This window comes from Neltuma alba, unplaced genomic scaffold (assembly GCF_004799145.2).
Source record: "Neltuma alba isolate B1F8T4 unplaced genomic scaffold, ASM479914v2 tig00011435_pilon, whole genome shotgun sequence".
NCBI classification, from domain to species: domain Eukaryota; kingdom Viridiplantae; phylum Streptophyta; class Magnoliopsida; order Fabales; family Fabaceae; genus Neltuma; species Neltuma alba.
In genome coordinates, this window is record NW_021636117.1 from 22,019 (window position 1) to 37,528 (window position 15,510).

The 15,510-nt window shown below is 32.2% G+C and overlaps 2 protein-coding genes across 2 annotated transcripts; one reads left to right on the forward strand and one right to left on the reverse strand.

Annotated features, from left to right (window-relative positions):
• Positions 1-432: 432 nt before the first annotated feature.
• On the forward strand, positions 433-2,995 carry LOC114713560 (coiled-coil-helix-coiled-coil-helix domain-containing protein 10, mitochondrial). The gene is made up of 5 exons (XM_028898235.1): positions 433-469; positions 1,211-1,270; positions 1,517-1,600; positions 1,697-1,872; positions 2,674-2,995. The coding sequence occupies exons 1-5, from the start codon at positions 448-450 to the stop codon at positions 2,770-2,772; spliced, it is 441 nt and encodes a 146-aa protein (XP_028754068.1). The 5' UTR covers positions 433-447; the 3' UTR covers positions 2,773-2,995.
• A 4,719-nt stretch (positions 2,996-7,714) lies between these two features.
• On the reverse strand, positions 7,715-14,702 carry LOC114713559 (gamma-glutamyl peptidase 5-like). The gene is made up of 4 exons (XM_028898234.1): positions 14,210-14,702; positions 8,970-9,125; positions 8,574-8,741; positions 7,715-7,952 (listed from the first exon to the last, which is right to left on the reverse strand). The coding sequence occupies exons 1-4, from the start codon at positions 14,516-14,518 to the stop codon at positions 7,851-7,853; spliced, it is 735 nt and encodes a 244-aa protein (XP_028754067.1). The 5' UTR covers positions 14,519-14,702; the 3' UTR covers positions 7,715-7,850.
• Positions 14,703-15,510: the final 808 nt, after the last annotated feature.

The window sequence follows — 15,510 nt, forward strand, 5'->3', positions numbered from 1 at the left end:
ATAAATTTATTTTTTCATTACTAATTCAAATCAGTTTTAATTTAACAAACTGATTTTTATAAAAACAATCAACCTAAATGTAAATTACATTATACTAACTGACTTTCACCCTAATTGATTTTTACAAAAATTAGGAGGAATGAAAGTCAGGTTTTGGCATTACTAATCCAATCACACCCAAACATGCAACCGAAAATTGAACACGTCATTGACCTAAAATCAACCAATCACGTACTTACACGTTAATACAATCTGAATTGTTTTAGAACTCTATTTTCGGGCTAACCTCTAATCCGCAGCTCAGTCTTATTGTGGGGCTCGCTATAAATTTCCCGTCCCGAGGGTTTAATGGTTTGTATTTTTGCGGCAGCATATTTCGTGGTTCCTCTTCAGGGATCTTCGTCTGCCAATCTGCTCTTCTGCCCGCCTCAACCCCATACCGTAACCATGCCTCGCCGCAGCTCCAGTGGTAACTTGCTGACCTCTAATAGATTTATATTTCTTGCTCATCTTCTAGACATTAATCTATTAGGAATCTATTGGATTAGTTCCTCGATGATATCTAGGTTTTTTTTTCCTTCCAATTTTCCTCTTTCATTATCGAAGGAATTGGGGTTTTAGGGTTCTATGTTTTGCGCTTGAAAGGTGTTGTTGTTAATGGACTCTAGACGTTTATGCTTTTGCTGAAACGTTAGTTCCGTTGTTCCCGAAAAATGGGACATCGTTTACTGTTTAGAGGGATGTATTTTTCGTTAACCCGTTAATTTTAATACGTTGACGCATATGCTCCCTCATTTCTGGTGATGCGTGTGGTGCTTGTCGCGTAAGTCGATGATCATTTAAGCAAGATTTTTGCGGGGTGCTGGCAAAAGCGCAGGTCGCCTCTTTATTGTGGATACTTTGATGCTAATCGGATTTTTATCCTGACTTTGTCATTTGTGGTTATTATGGTTTCAACTCTGCGATCTGTGATGCCGCAAACGGCAATGTTTTCGTAGAACATTTCTTTTAGTGAAACATTTGAAATGTAAGCTAGTTCCCCTGTCATCCAAGCGTATGCTGCTGTTGTATTATAATTTTTCCTTCTTCTTTTTTTGTCTTGGTTACAAAATTCTGAATCAATGACCTATCTAATCGATAATTTGCGTATATTGCACTGAGGGGTCATAGTTTAGCTGTGTGATCCATTATGATATGATTATCTTTGCAGGAAGATCTTCTCGTTCAGCACCTCGTCCAGCAGCAGCTCGTAATCCCCCACCTCAGCCAGGTAAATAAGAATATGATGCAATAAATGGTTAAACTGTCAATTTTTTTGGGTTTCAGTTCACAAAGTTAAGCTGTACACCATGTTTCTAATGTAAGTTCCGAAAAGTTTAGCTGTTCTTAAATCCAAATAATGATGAAGTTCTAATGTACCTTCCAAAGAGTTTTGTTGTGACATAGTATTAATATTACTTAGCCAGAAACTTAAGTAGTTTAATTTTTGTCTAACCTTGGTTATGTCTTAATGCAGCTCACCATGCTCCTCCCCCAGCTCCCGCTCAGAGTGGCAGTGGTGGCTCTCTGCTTGGTGGCATTGGTTCAACCATTGCTCAGGGTACGATAGTGAATATGATTATTTCATTTTAATGTATGGTATGGGACCTGTGAGAACGAATTTCTTTGTGCTTAAAGGATGGCAAATTTGTTGTAGGCATGGCTTTTGGAACTGGTAGTGCAGTAGCACACAGGGCTGTGGATGCTGTGATGGGTCCCCGAACTATTCAACATGAAACAGTTGTTGCTGAGGGTGCTGCTGCCGCCTCTACACCAACTGCAAATAGTCTTGGTAGCGATGCCTGTGGTGTTCACACAAAGGCCTTCCAAGATGTATGCATTTCTTACCTTTTCTGGCCATGTGGGTCATGACTTGTAAATCAAACCTTAACTTGGAGAACTGAATAACTCTTTAAGGGATGGATGTCTCACAAATTCACCCATCAATTTCGAATGTTATATGCTTTTTTATGTCCAATAATATAGAAATATCTTAAGGAGCAGAACATTCTACAAGACATGCAAGATCTGTGTGAAAGGTCCTTATCCTTTAACATTTCCTTATTATGGGTTGTCAGATATGTTTCAAATGTATGTTATATGATTGTGCTTTCCACGCTTTGCATGAATTTCATGTGCTTGCACCGGTATGGCGTCATTAAGTATATCATGTTTTTCAGGTTTTAGTTTATGTTTTACTGAATAAGTGGGCCAGTGTGGTTATTTCGTTGGTTTCACAATCTATTTTTAGGCCAAACGTGTGAATCATTTTTTAGGTTACAGGGGCAAGCCTAAGTTTGGAAACAGAACATGTTTGGAATTCTAATTCATAGTTTCTTTAAGAAAATCACAGATAGCTAGTCATTAATGTATACGAGTTCTTAGTGATTGGCTCATTATGGCATCAAGTATACTGCTCAATGTTTTAGTTGATGGTGTACTGAATAACCGGACCAGTACTGCTTTCCCATTGGTTTCAGAATGTAGTTTTGAGCGAAATATGTTTGAAATCTGAATTTAAGGTTTCTTCAAGAAAATTGCCAATAGATACTCATTAATGTTTTTATTCTAGCTGTTGGTTAATGATTCTCTAATATTTGCTAACATTAGAGATGTGCGATTATTTTCTTGCAGTGCCTGAACAGTTACGGGAATGACATTAGCAAGTGCCAATTCTACATGGACATGCTAGCAGAGTGCAGGAAGAACTCTGGAGCCTCATTGAGTGCCTGAGCTATTTTTCCTCTGCTCCTTAGCCTTTTGCGATAGAGTTATTTCCGCCATGAGTCAGCATCAGTGTCGCTGTCCTAGACTGTCTCTGATGGTTAAGATTATTCCATGTGTGGTTGTGGGCTTCACTTAAATAAAGCCTTTTTATGGAGGAAGATGAAAAGAAGACTTTTTGCATGAACCATCAGTATTCATTTATTGCTATTATGATCTTTGGATATCGTAATTGGTTTGTTTGGTCTGCTTTATATGTGATCTGTGTAATGGTTGTCATGTTGACCCAGAGCGAAACAAGTTTCTCTGTTTAACGATATTAGTCAATGGAAACTGACATTGAAACAATTCTTATTTCTGTTTTTTGAGCTTTTTTTAGCTGAGCCCCCTTATTTTGCCAACCAAATAAACTTCATTTGCATACTAGGATGGTTCAGCCAATACCACCCTGCCACCCTTGGAACCCAATTCCTTCCTAATATTCCAGCCAAGTCCAACTAGGACAGTTTTCCCTTTAAGGAGATTCGAACAGCCACTGTGAGTCTTGAAACATGTTAACCTTTTTATGAACAGGGTGTAATGCTCACGCGGCGTCCCTAGGAAATGTTTTGATTATGTTGTGAACTGAGCCGATGTTTGGAAAGAATACTAGGAGGAAAAATTCCTAAAAATAGTTTTTTTTTAAAACTATTTTTGGATGCTTTACCTAGTCTCTATTTTGCTTCCACTTTTTCCTCCATAGGGATTCCGGCTACACTTGCACATTGCACGGGTCTTGGGAAGTGTATCAGGATGAGCTAGCTTACCTTCTGTTTCGTTCTGCTGCAGTCACTATGGTCCAAATAATCCACCATCTTCATCCTTAGCTCGTGCATGCTGGGCCGATGTCGCCAGAGAATTTTGTGCCTCTCCTCCTGATTAGCAATAATACTTGCATTCGGAAACGAGAAACCGTGAGAACGTGGTAGTATCCTGAGAGAGCAAGGAATGCTTCCAACCACCGTCCTTAACAACGACCTGAATGTTGCCCTTCATATTCTGCATTTCTTATGCTTGGCGGCTCACCCACAAACACACTTGTACATCTTCTGCGATATTTTTTTCCAATAAGAAAAAGGTAAGTCTCATCAAAATTTATTCATCACCGTCGTCTTCATAATTTCACTATTTCTCCTGTTAGCTGTCAACAAAAACATGGGCATTTTCTATGCATTCACCTCTCCGTTGCTGGAGCCACTACCGGCTTGATGGTTATAAATGTGATTGGATTCATAATCTCTCATTTACTAGAGTTTTTAGGACATTAGATTACATTGTCATTTTAGTTACAACATAAATGTCGACACGTAACTTTGAGTAAGCTTTTAGGCCTTAGCATTTCGGGGTAATCCATCTTCAAAATAAGAACTATTTGACCTGACCTGCAACAGACATCACTTGTTGCAGCATCCATAAAGTCTCTCACTAATCTCATAGCCACTGCTACCCAACTCCAGGCATCCACTTCAATTTTCTCAAAAACATATCTACATCTTACTTTCCATATCTCCCAGCCAATACCTGCTTTCTCTTAATAAAGAAGATATATAAAATTAGGAAGATAAGAAAAATGTACAAGTAATTGCACACTTCAGAGAGACAAATGCGAAAATAGATTAAAGAGATCAAATAACAACATCAAGAGAGGTTAATGACATTGATAATGCCATTTAGTAGATACATTATTTGTTTTGCTTTTACCCGTAAAAAATCTTAATTCTTAAAACCTAAATATAATGCATACAAATCATATAACCCACTTCAAACCTATATATACTACCTTTTGTCCTAATTATAAGACTTTGTTTGTAGTCTACAAATGAGATCTTATAATTAGAACCAAAGGTGGTATTACATAATTGGGGGACTTGCTGTGAAATCCTAAGTATGGAATATAATTATTAAAAAGACTTTGTGACAACAAAAAAACCTGCAATGACAAGTTTTGAGGTAGTAAATTACTTATCTGTTATTAGGACTTATTGGTAATTTTTTTTTCAGGGGACTTCAACGCAATTCTCCCTATACAATTTGCATTATTTTGTCATAAGTTTCAGATTTAATTTCACTCTAAAAGTTTTCATGGAGGAGATATAAATATCTGGAAGGTTTTTTGGATTAATGTCATTTTGAAAGTGCTAAGAAAAGAGCAAAGTCACCTTAACCGTCAAAAGTTACATTGTATGGTAAAAAGCTAATATTAACTGTCAACATTTTTAATATCCAGCGGCGATATTACTCATCTTTTAATATTTTTGAAGTAATATTGATCCAAGGAAAAAAAATCGAATGCTCACAACTCTTACATAAAAATTTTGAGGGCAAAATTACACCTTAACATTTTATCATAAGCAACATTCAACAAAGATAACATGTTCATGTTCATCCATGCCACATGTCGATATTATAAATCAAATTTTCACAAATATGATAACAATCATGCTCGTGTCACATGAATTTATCATTCATCAATCATTAAAAAAATAATAATATTTAAGTCTTAGGAATAATTAATCTCCGGGTCCTTATAATTTCATCTAATTTTTACTTAGGTCCCTATAAAATTTTTTTTTATTAGATTCTTTTACTTTCATGTGTTTTTAATTAGGTCACTCCATTTTTTTCTTTTTATTAGATTCTTATAGTTTCACTTATTTTTTAATTAGATCCTTCGTAGTTTTAAAAAAATTACTTATTAACTTTATTCTTTAAAATTAATTTCATTTTTAAATTAATAATCACATAATTGGAAAATAATTAATATAATCATTTATTAATTAATAATTAATCAGAATAATCAATTATAATTAACTATCAATTATTGATAATTATATTCTAATTTTAGAAAATTTATTATTATAATTTGAATTTCATAATTATAAAAATTTGAATTGAAAAATAAATAATATATATGTTTAACTAAAAATTTAAAAAAAAATTAACATAAGATTATTATAATAATTTTTTATTTATAGAATATTATTATTTATAGAATAAAGAATAAAAACTACAAGGACCTAACTAAAAATATGATAAAAAAATAAAGACCTGATAAAAAGAAAAAAAAATCACAAGGACGTGATTAAAAACATGTGAAATTACAAGGATCTGATAAAAAGAAAAAAATTATAGAAACCTAATTAAAAATCTGTTGAAATTATAAGGACTTGAATATTAATTATCCCTAAATCTTGTATGGAATTAGTAATAAGATTAATCCTTGATTCCTTCTTATCATCTTCATCATCTGCATTCCGCAACAAAAAATAAAATGAATACATAATATAAATGAAAACTTTTCACTATGAAATGAAAGTAAGTTGGGAAAAAAAGTGTTTAGCCACTTGATTAAGTTTCTAACTCTGGGGATTGTGCTGTGCTCAGCCAGGTAAAATAAAAGTAAACTGGGAAAAAAGGGGTTGTACATGTCAACTCACGAAATAAACAGGTTAGCACGTGTAAGAATTTGTTCTCTGTAAAAATTTGTCCTCCTGTTTTCTCCATTCGACCATGTCATACCTTCTTTTTCTTTAAAAAAAATTGAAAATAAAAATTCAGTATCTTGCCGATAATGATTGGATAAAGTGATATCAATATTATACACACACATATATATACAAGAGCAGGTCTTTTGAACTGTATAGATATGAGAAATCATCCTCGGATGTTATCCCTGATTGATTTTAAAATGCTTGAATCAAAGTAAATATTACTCGATTTAAAAAATATCAAGTATATGGAGTTCTTTAGGTACCACACTTTGAATTACAAATCAAAAAGCAAGGAAAAATTGCTTTCCTCCTACATCTTGTTGGAAATTAAGCAATGACAAGAATTATGCCGTGGTTGAAGCCTTCCCCCCCCCCAGCTATATGATGATAAAAATAAAAATATTATTTCCTTAATATAAATATGAATTTGTATTAATATATATTATATTTTAGTAAAAAGAATTAATTTTACACAACTTTTTTATTTCAGATATTTATATTTGTTTAAAATAAGAAAGTATTCATGTAATTTTAACACAGTTTAACAAAATGATTTTTTTTAAATGTGGAAATAGCTGATTTATTTTATAATAAAAATCATATTAAACACTAAAATCAGTATGACTTTGCCTTTCTTTATATTTATATAATATGTTACTCTTCATTTCCTTTTTCCCTTGACTAAGTTCTTTAGGTACCACACTTTGAATTACAACTCAAAAGGCCAGGAAAACTTGCTTCAATTTCCTCCTACATCTTGTTGGAAATTAAGTAATGACAATAATTATACTGTGGTTGAAGGTGTTTCTCCCCCAACTATATAATGATAAAAATAAAAATATTATTTCCTTTTTTATAATATAAGTATGAATTTAAGTTAATATATATTACATTTTCGTAAACAGAATTAACTTTACACAACTCTTTTATTTCAGATATTTATATATGTCTAAAATAAGAAAGTATTCATGTAATTTTAACATAGTTCAACAAAATGATTTTTTTTTTTTAATATGGAAGATGTGATTCTTTGACTTCAAGTAGCTAATTTATTTTATAATAAAGATCACAGCAAGCACTAAAATCAATGACTTCTGTTTTCTTTATATTTATATAATGTGTCACTCTTCATTTGTTTTTTTCCCTTGACTAATTTCTCTTGCTGGCCTTTATAGTACTCACCGGTCAAAGAATTCACACAGAATTTTTGTTTTTTTTGGTTTTTTTTTAAAAGCATTTTTCTTAATGCTCCTTTAATGGAGGTTTAAGCATCTACCTAATTGAAAATTTTTCTTTTCCTTGTTATTATTTTTACATATTTCTAAAATTAGTGCATTCTATCGCCATCTTAAAAAAAAAATAAAAAAATCAGTAGACTAAGCATACTCTTCTCCTATCAGTGGAGTTTAACTGATTAAAGATGAGAAGGAAAATGGAGTCAACCCTTACCCATAACCCTCTTCTTTTCCCATTACTTTCTCATTCCTCCACTCTCTTTTCTTCCTAAAGCCAACTTCTTTCAATACAAAACCTCTCTCTCTCTCTCTCACTGCATTGTCATAACCTACCCTTGAGAAAGCTGATGCACAGTCTTCTCCATGCCTCCTTATCCGGCTCCCTCAAAGCCAGTTTTGCCGCCGCCTCAGCCGCATAAGTTTCCTGTGACCGTCCCAAATCAAACACCGATAATGGGTGAGAGTTATTAGTGCACATAACACAAGTTTCTACCTGAAATACCAGAAGATTATAGATAGAGAGAACAAAACGAAGAGGTCCATAGGCGCACACACCCACACACACATAACAATAATAAGCCATGTTCACTAAGTGAGCTCGGCTACATGGACACCATTTTGGGATGTTATAAGCTACCCATCTGTCCCGCTTAATTTTGTACCACTTCTCAAATGTTTTTTTTCTTGTTTCTTTTGTTTTTCTTTTTTGGTGATATGTTTTTTCTTGTCATTTTTAATCATCAGATTCTATATAAAATGAAATGAATGACATTTTAATATCTTACAAACAAAATAAATAATACAGTTTTAAATTTTATTTTTTTCTTTGAGAAATCATTAAAAACTGCATTTTTTTGTTTTGCTTAAAAGATATCAAAATATCACTTTTTCCATTTTACATATAACCTAATGGTTAAAGGAAAACAAAAAAAAACATTTAGAAAGTGAAGAAAAATTAAGGGATAGTTGAGAAGGAGCACTGGACGCCCCAAATCCCACCATTTCATGCTATCAGCAACTAATAAATCTTTAGATATACACAAACCATGATGAAATTGCGTTGGATGAGTAGATCGATGAGGTGAAGAAGAATGTCCTTGGTGTACTCAGGGTGGCCTTGAATTCCCATGATGTGATCTCCATACCTAAACATCTCAATTCCTGTTTTCTCTGACCACGCAATCACTTCCGCCTTTGCTGGCAGCTCTCTCACCTAATTTTTTTTAAATGCCATTAACTAAATCATTAAGCACGTAGGCTTTATTATCTATAGATATGCTACATCCGTGTGTGTTTCTTCATGATTGATTAGCAAATAGGCATTTAAGTGGGATTATAAAGAGGTAGATAAGCGGGTCAACAATGACGTACGACAATGCGGTTTTAATGATTATAGGTAATTCAACCCATTAGAGTTGTCGCATTTAGGAAAAGGACACACCTCATCACGATGGCATTCGATTATGGAGAGCCTTAAAGGGAGCTTGAGAGATGACAGAGCCAGTGATGAAGATGATGAAAACGTCACCGTTCTGACACTGATGTCCCAACCTGTGGGAGATCGAGTCACCTTCCCTCCCAGTGCTCGGCCAAGTATCTGATCAAAACCCAACCCTACTTTTCATCAGAATCTTTTTTTTTTTATCATAAAGTCATAGTCAGCTCTCTAATTCAAGGAAACGGATCTGTATACTATCCCCCGTCTGCTTTATATACGTACACATGTATACACAATCTACAACTAGTCCTTAATCTAAGACTTAGTTAACTCATTTGAACAGATTAAGAAAATTATTCAATTATTTAATTATAACATGTTACATAATCTCTCTAAAATACTTATGCAGATCATTAGATTATACTCTTTCAGTTCTTAATATAAGACCTAATTATTAAGTTGATTTTAATCCTAAATATAAGACTTATTTATCATATTTATTAATTCTTCCTAAATTACCTCTATGAATATTCCATCAATCATAATCAAGTAAAAGAAGGAAATAGGATATTAAGGAAGATAATTATGGTGTTTTAGGAAAAATATGTCATATTTCTTATAATTAACTAACTTACCTAACTCCTTAACCTAATCAAATTAGTTAAATACGTCTTATATTAAAAATCAGAAGAGTATATCAATTTATAAGTGAAGCAAATTAGCTTTGACAAAAACGATAAATATAAATAATTTAAAATATTTCTTTAATTTCTCCAAATTAGTCAACTAAATCTTATATTAAGACCAAGATAATTACTAACAAAGTACTATGCAAGTCACCTGAATTTGTATGCGTGTGGGAATGATCAGTGATCTATGACTATCACAATTGGCAAACATTATCTGATAGGTCAGAAAAATGCATAATTTCATCCAACTCAGCAAATTTGACTTTACAAAACACAAAAAGGGAACATGGATTATGGGGAGCCATATCACATGGTAAGCTTATACTATTATTGCTATTATTATGCGGTAGGGAATCCATCATAGTGACCCCACAGCTAACGGGGAAGACACCTATCCAAAGTATGAACAATACAAAAAGCTTAACTAGTAAACAATCATCCTCATTTACCAAATAAAACCTAGCGGTTCTTGTGGCCATAAAAGAGATAGCTACTGATAAATTATTAGCGGACATAAAATAAGTCCATCAAAATCTATCTATTTGTGTTTTAATTTCTTGGATTGAGTGAAGTCAATTCCCGTCCCCAGATTTGGTAAGAGGTGTTAGATTTGAAATGTTTCTGCCATATATATTTCTCTGATGAAAGTTTATTATATTACATGCTTTGAGAAGTCTGCAACTTCACGTGGAGTCGAAAACCATGGGCATAAACAAGCAATAAGAAAAACCAAAGCGAAGAGATAAGCTCGTCGGAATGAAAAGTCATATAAAAGGTGTTACACAGAGTCTGAAAAAATAAGTTAAAATGTTTTGTGACTCAAATAATATAACTTTGTGTTAAAGTTTAATTTTTTTTTAAATATACAATTTATAATGAAACATACTCCATCTACTCCTAAATATAAGAACTAATGGATGAATTTGTTTTGGTGGTAAATGCAAAACTTCAATCCTTTATATCTCTTAAATTTTTATAATTTTTTTAACTCTATTAATCGAATGTGCATATTAAGAGGATTTTTTTTTAAATCAAGGGAGTAGTATCTAATGAAAATGACTAAAATGGTACCATATAGTTTTAAAAAAACCAATATATATTTTTTTATAAATAAATAATATAACCAATTTTTTTAATTTTTACCCATTAATTATCTTGTTATTATATTTGAAATCAAACAAATTTTACTTATATTACAAGTCTGACTCATTCCCCACATCATATATACAACAAACAGATGAGACACCTGGGACAACCATTTCTAGGATGAAACTAATTTATTTCATTATTGGGGATGGTCAAGACAGACCAGATCCCATTTTGGTTTGGGGTCAAGCAATGTGTGGCAGTGATACAATCACAAGGCATGAACTTAATCATAATTTGTATGATCAAGTCCGGCCACATGCCACGTCATGAACTTAATCATAATTTGCATGATCAAGTCCGGCCACATGCCACGTCAAGAATGAAACCAACGGCTAAGACATAATTAATTCCTCACATGCCAAGTGGTTGTCGTGTTTGACAACACATCATGTGATTGCATATACCGAACACACGTAATCCTAAGTTCTCTTCACTCGCAAACGACACAGGGTCACATAAAGTCACTGCATTTTCCACATTCCTTTATGCATTGAGCCCCTCTTTCTATATACTCTTTTTAACTACTATCTCTTATTTTAATTATAAAATTTTATTTGTAAACTATAAATAAGATCTTATAATTAAAACTGGAGATAGTAAATCACAAGAATTAAGATGTAAAGTTAAAGTTACTCTATTTTCTATGTTAAAAAAAAAATCCCATCTTAAAATTACTAAATCTTAAATCAAATTTAGTAACAACACTTTAATATGTTTTGATAACATTGGATTTATAAATAACACATTTTTGTAAAATTTTTTATTTGAAATTTAGTAGTTCCAAATTTTTTTTGCCGGGATCCTCCCTTCTAGAAACACTTGAAAATAAATTAAATAGTAGTATTCTTGATAATGCATCATAACTACTAAATTATGATGTGAAATGGACCTTATATTAAGAATAAATGAGACTTGAGAGTATCAAATAGTTGAGATTTAAGATATAAAAGGTCTTTGATTTAACTTATTTTAAGTAATTTTATACTATGTAAAGTAAATACCTGAAATGGACTTTTTTTTTCCTCGTAAAGTTGTGTAATTGATTCAAAAATATATTCAAACTAAAATAAATAAATTTTGAAAAATATGTAAAATGCTCTTCTTCAACTTTTGAACCACTTGCAAATAACTCACTAGTAACTTTTGCATTCTAGGAGGTTGGGGGGAAAAACAGATTATTAGATTACTTTATCTATTTTACTTCTGACTTCATTAATTCATATCAGTCCTTTTTTTTCCCCCCTCTTTTGGACGGCTCATATCAGTTCAATCTTATCATCATTAGCATAACAAAATCCTATCTGCTTCAATGACTCCAAACACTTTCAATTCAAAACGTCAAAAGAAAATCAGAAACGCCAAGTGAGAGACAAGAAAAATCTTGTTAGAGAGTGTGAAACTTGAAAGATAAGTTCTTATGATATTCGCAAATGTTAAAACAAAACTTTTGTATTTTACCTCACTATAACGTCCCCTCCAAAACAGTCATGTTGGGTCGCCTGATCGGGATAGCGACCACAAACTTTCCATTATGATTAAAAACTCCGTAAAAAATCATTTTGAGAGAGATATTCTAATTAAATTTGCTCAAAATTAATTAAATAATACTTTATCCTTACGTACCCTATATTAGATGGATATTTGTAAAAAAGAAAAAGTAATTAAAATAAATAAAATTTATATAGTTTACTCATTCTCAATATCATTTTCTTTCTCAAATCTATCAGAAAAAATTCCAATCAACGGTTCAAAGTTAACTGTCCTTCGGAGTAATTTATATAACTAAATATTGATTTGAAATATATGTAAAAATACTTAAATTATTATTTTACTATTTTTTTAAAAAAAAATTGTTCATGAATCTAATCTTATCCATGTTGATTAAAATAAATAATAAACTGTATTTCCTCCATATACTTGTATATTTACCATAAATCCGACAGAAGGCATCGAATGTCTGAATCAAATCGCGTGTCTGAATCGCATGTGACATAAATTATTTGCTAAGAGGGAAAGGGGGGGAAAAAAGAATAAAACAAAATTAACACCAGCAAAGAATCTCGAATGGATTCAGGTAGCTTCTTTTTTTTTTTGAAGAATTAATTATTTTAATTTAAAGAACAATAAATATACTTCATGTCAAACATTTCCATAACATGTCATAATATACCATATCATCGAGACTCCATCAATCCAGTTTCAACTCAGAAACATCATCATCACCATCTAATAGACTAACAGTATTGAGAAAAGAGTTACCAATTTATTTTTTTGAAAAAAAAAAATCAAAGCTCTTTATCTCAACACCATTACCATTATATTGTGATCTAATGGTTAATATTTCTCAATTAAAAAACTTAATTAAGGGGATCCAAATCCTAATTATATTGGGTTTGTTACACACTAGTTGAATGATAATGTGCGGGATTGAATGAACCTCTAATTCGTTTTTTTATACAACTAATGTTTTGAACTTTTAAGTTATGCGCTGGCCCTTTAATTTTTAAAGTTATATGTATAAATCATGTTCGTAAATTCTAAATTATGAACCAATAACTTTTCACCATTTATGCGGGAAAAACGTCACATAAAAGTGTAGCACCAATTTGTTGTGTTCATTAGGGTAAGAATAGAAGCACCATGCATTAAGAATAAGTTAAAATACATTATTCAGAGTTTACAAATAGTTTCTTTTGCTAAACCTTATTTTATATGATGATGCTAGGCATTACAACATGTTTACAGTTTACCGGCCAAAAAAAAGTATTATAACATGTTTAAAATTAAAAAACTATTCAATGCACTTCTAAAAAGACAGGGTGATTTGTGCATTTTGTTTTATATCTCACCAAAAAACATCAATATCAATCAATATTAAATATCAATTTGTTAAAAAAAGTCAATATAATTTTTCGTTTTTTTAAATTTGTTGTTTTGATCCCTTAAGTTTTAAATTATAAGTTCTGATATCTGAAAAATGATTTAAATTTCTATTAAATTATAAGAAATAATGTTTTAAATGAAAAAAATTTTGAAGAGTGAAAATTTATAATTTGAAACTTAAAAAACTAAAATTAAAATAAAAACAAATTTGAAAAGCCAAAAATTTATTAACAGGGAAAAAAAGAAAGGAAAAAGTCCTACTCAAGGTTATCAACCAAACAAATTAAAATGAATATTTATCTGACTAAACTTACATGATTTTTTAAAATTTTGTTAAATTATACTAATACATAAGCGGAGCATAAAATTCAAAAACCAAAATGAACATTCCATATATATATATAAATTAACCAAACAAGCAGCAAAAAGGAATAAAAAACAGAAAAACGTGTTAAACTTAACCAAACAAAAACATACTGGTTTCACCAAAAAAAAATTATTAAAATAAATAAACAAACATACCTGGTGGCCGAAGCAAACGCCCAGAACTTTCTTCCTCATAGAATCCAATTTCTTAAGGAATGTCAGCAGCTCTCTCACCCAGGCGTCGTTCCCATGTGCGTCATTGCAACTTCCGGTGATCACAAATCCGTCGTACAGCTCCACCTCCTCATCCGGCGGGTACTCCCCACGCGCCACCCTGTACACGTCCCACCTCTCCCCCTCCTCGGCCAGCATTGTCACAAAAACTCCATAATACCCACCGTACCTCTTCCTCACATACTCTGATTCCTCCGCGCACATCAACACCGCATATCGGCGCTCCTCCATCGGCGATCAATTCCTTTCCGATCTCTCTCTTCCACTCCGATTCGCAGGTCGCAGAGCTGACAGCGTAATCGTCCTCGTCCTCCTCTTTCTTCGTCTGCTTCTGAGTGATTCTCCTCCTTTCTCTGAGATTTTAGAGAGAGAAAGTGGAGGAAGAGCGAGGGATTTTGGAAGAGAGGGAACGGAGTAAAAAACTAAAAATGAAAATGCAATGTTGCTGCGATGGGATGAACCTCTGCAACTTTGGAGCTTTTAAAGGATTCAAGTTACCAAAAGGGACGGGTTTTTTGTTTTTATTACGAAAAGGCCCTTCTGTGTTAGCTGGTCCCGTTCACCAGAAGTCACCCTCCCATGATTTTTCCTCCTCCCAAGAAAGCTACTCCTCCGGTCATAAATATAAGACCCCTATACACACTAATATAAGGGTTTTATATCTAGAACAAGAGGAGTATGTCTTTGCCCCTAACAATAAAAATTAGGTTATATTGTCATAACGTTTTTTAAATTTTCAGGTCAAATATTTTTCTAACTTCTGATTGATAGATGTGGTATAGATGGAAAAAAACACATGTTCCTTTTTTATTTCTAGAGATGTGATTCATGATTTTAAACAAGAGTAAATTTGAAATTTTATTTTATTTTATTTTTTAACAAAACTAATGATATAATCACCTCTTATTGATTGTGAAAATGATGAATTAGTTAAAAATGCCTCCTACTAAAGATCAGATTAATAAAATACAAGAATATCTAGTTGGCTTAATTAAGTTTGGTGTAAATTACTTAGCAAATCAGCATCACAATGTGGGGATATATAGTGGGGCTATGAACATAACCGGAATTAGAGGTGGAATTAGAATCATTTATGAACCTAGTCAGAAAAGTGATACAAGTAAATGGTAACTAATTCCGCCGTAGTAAATTTACTATTTTGGTCAAACAGAAAGCTTTCGATTTAAGTGGCCATTAACTAGGAGGAACAAATTGTTAGTATT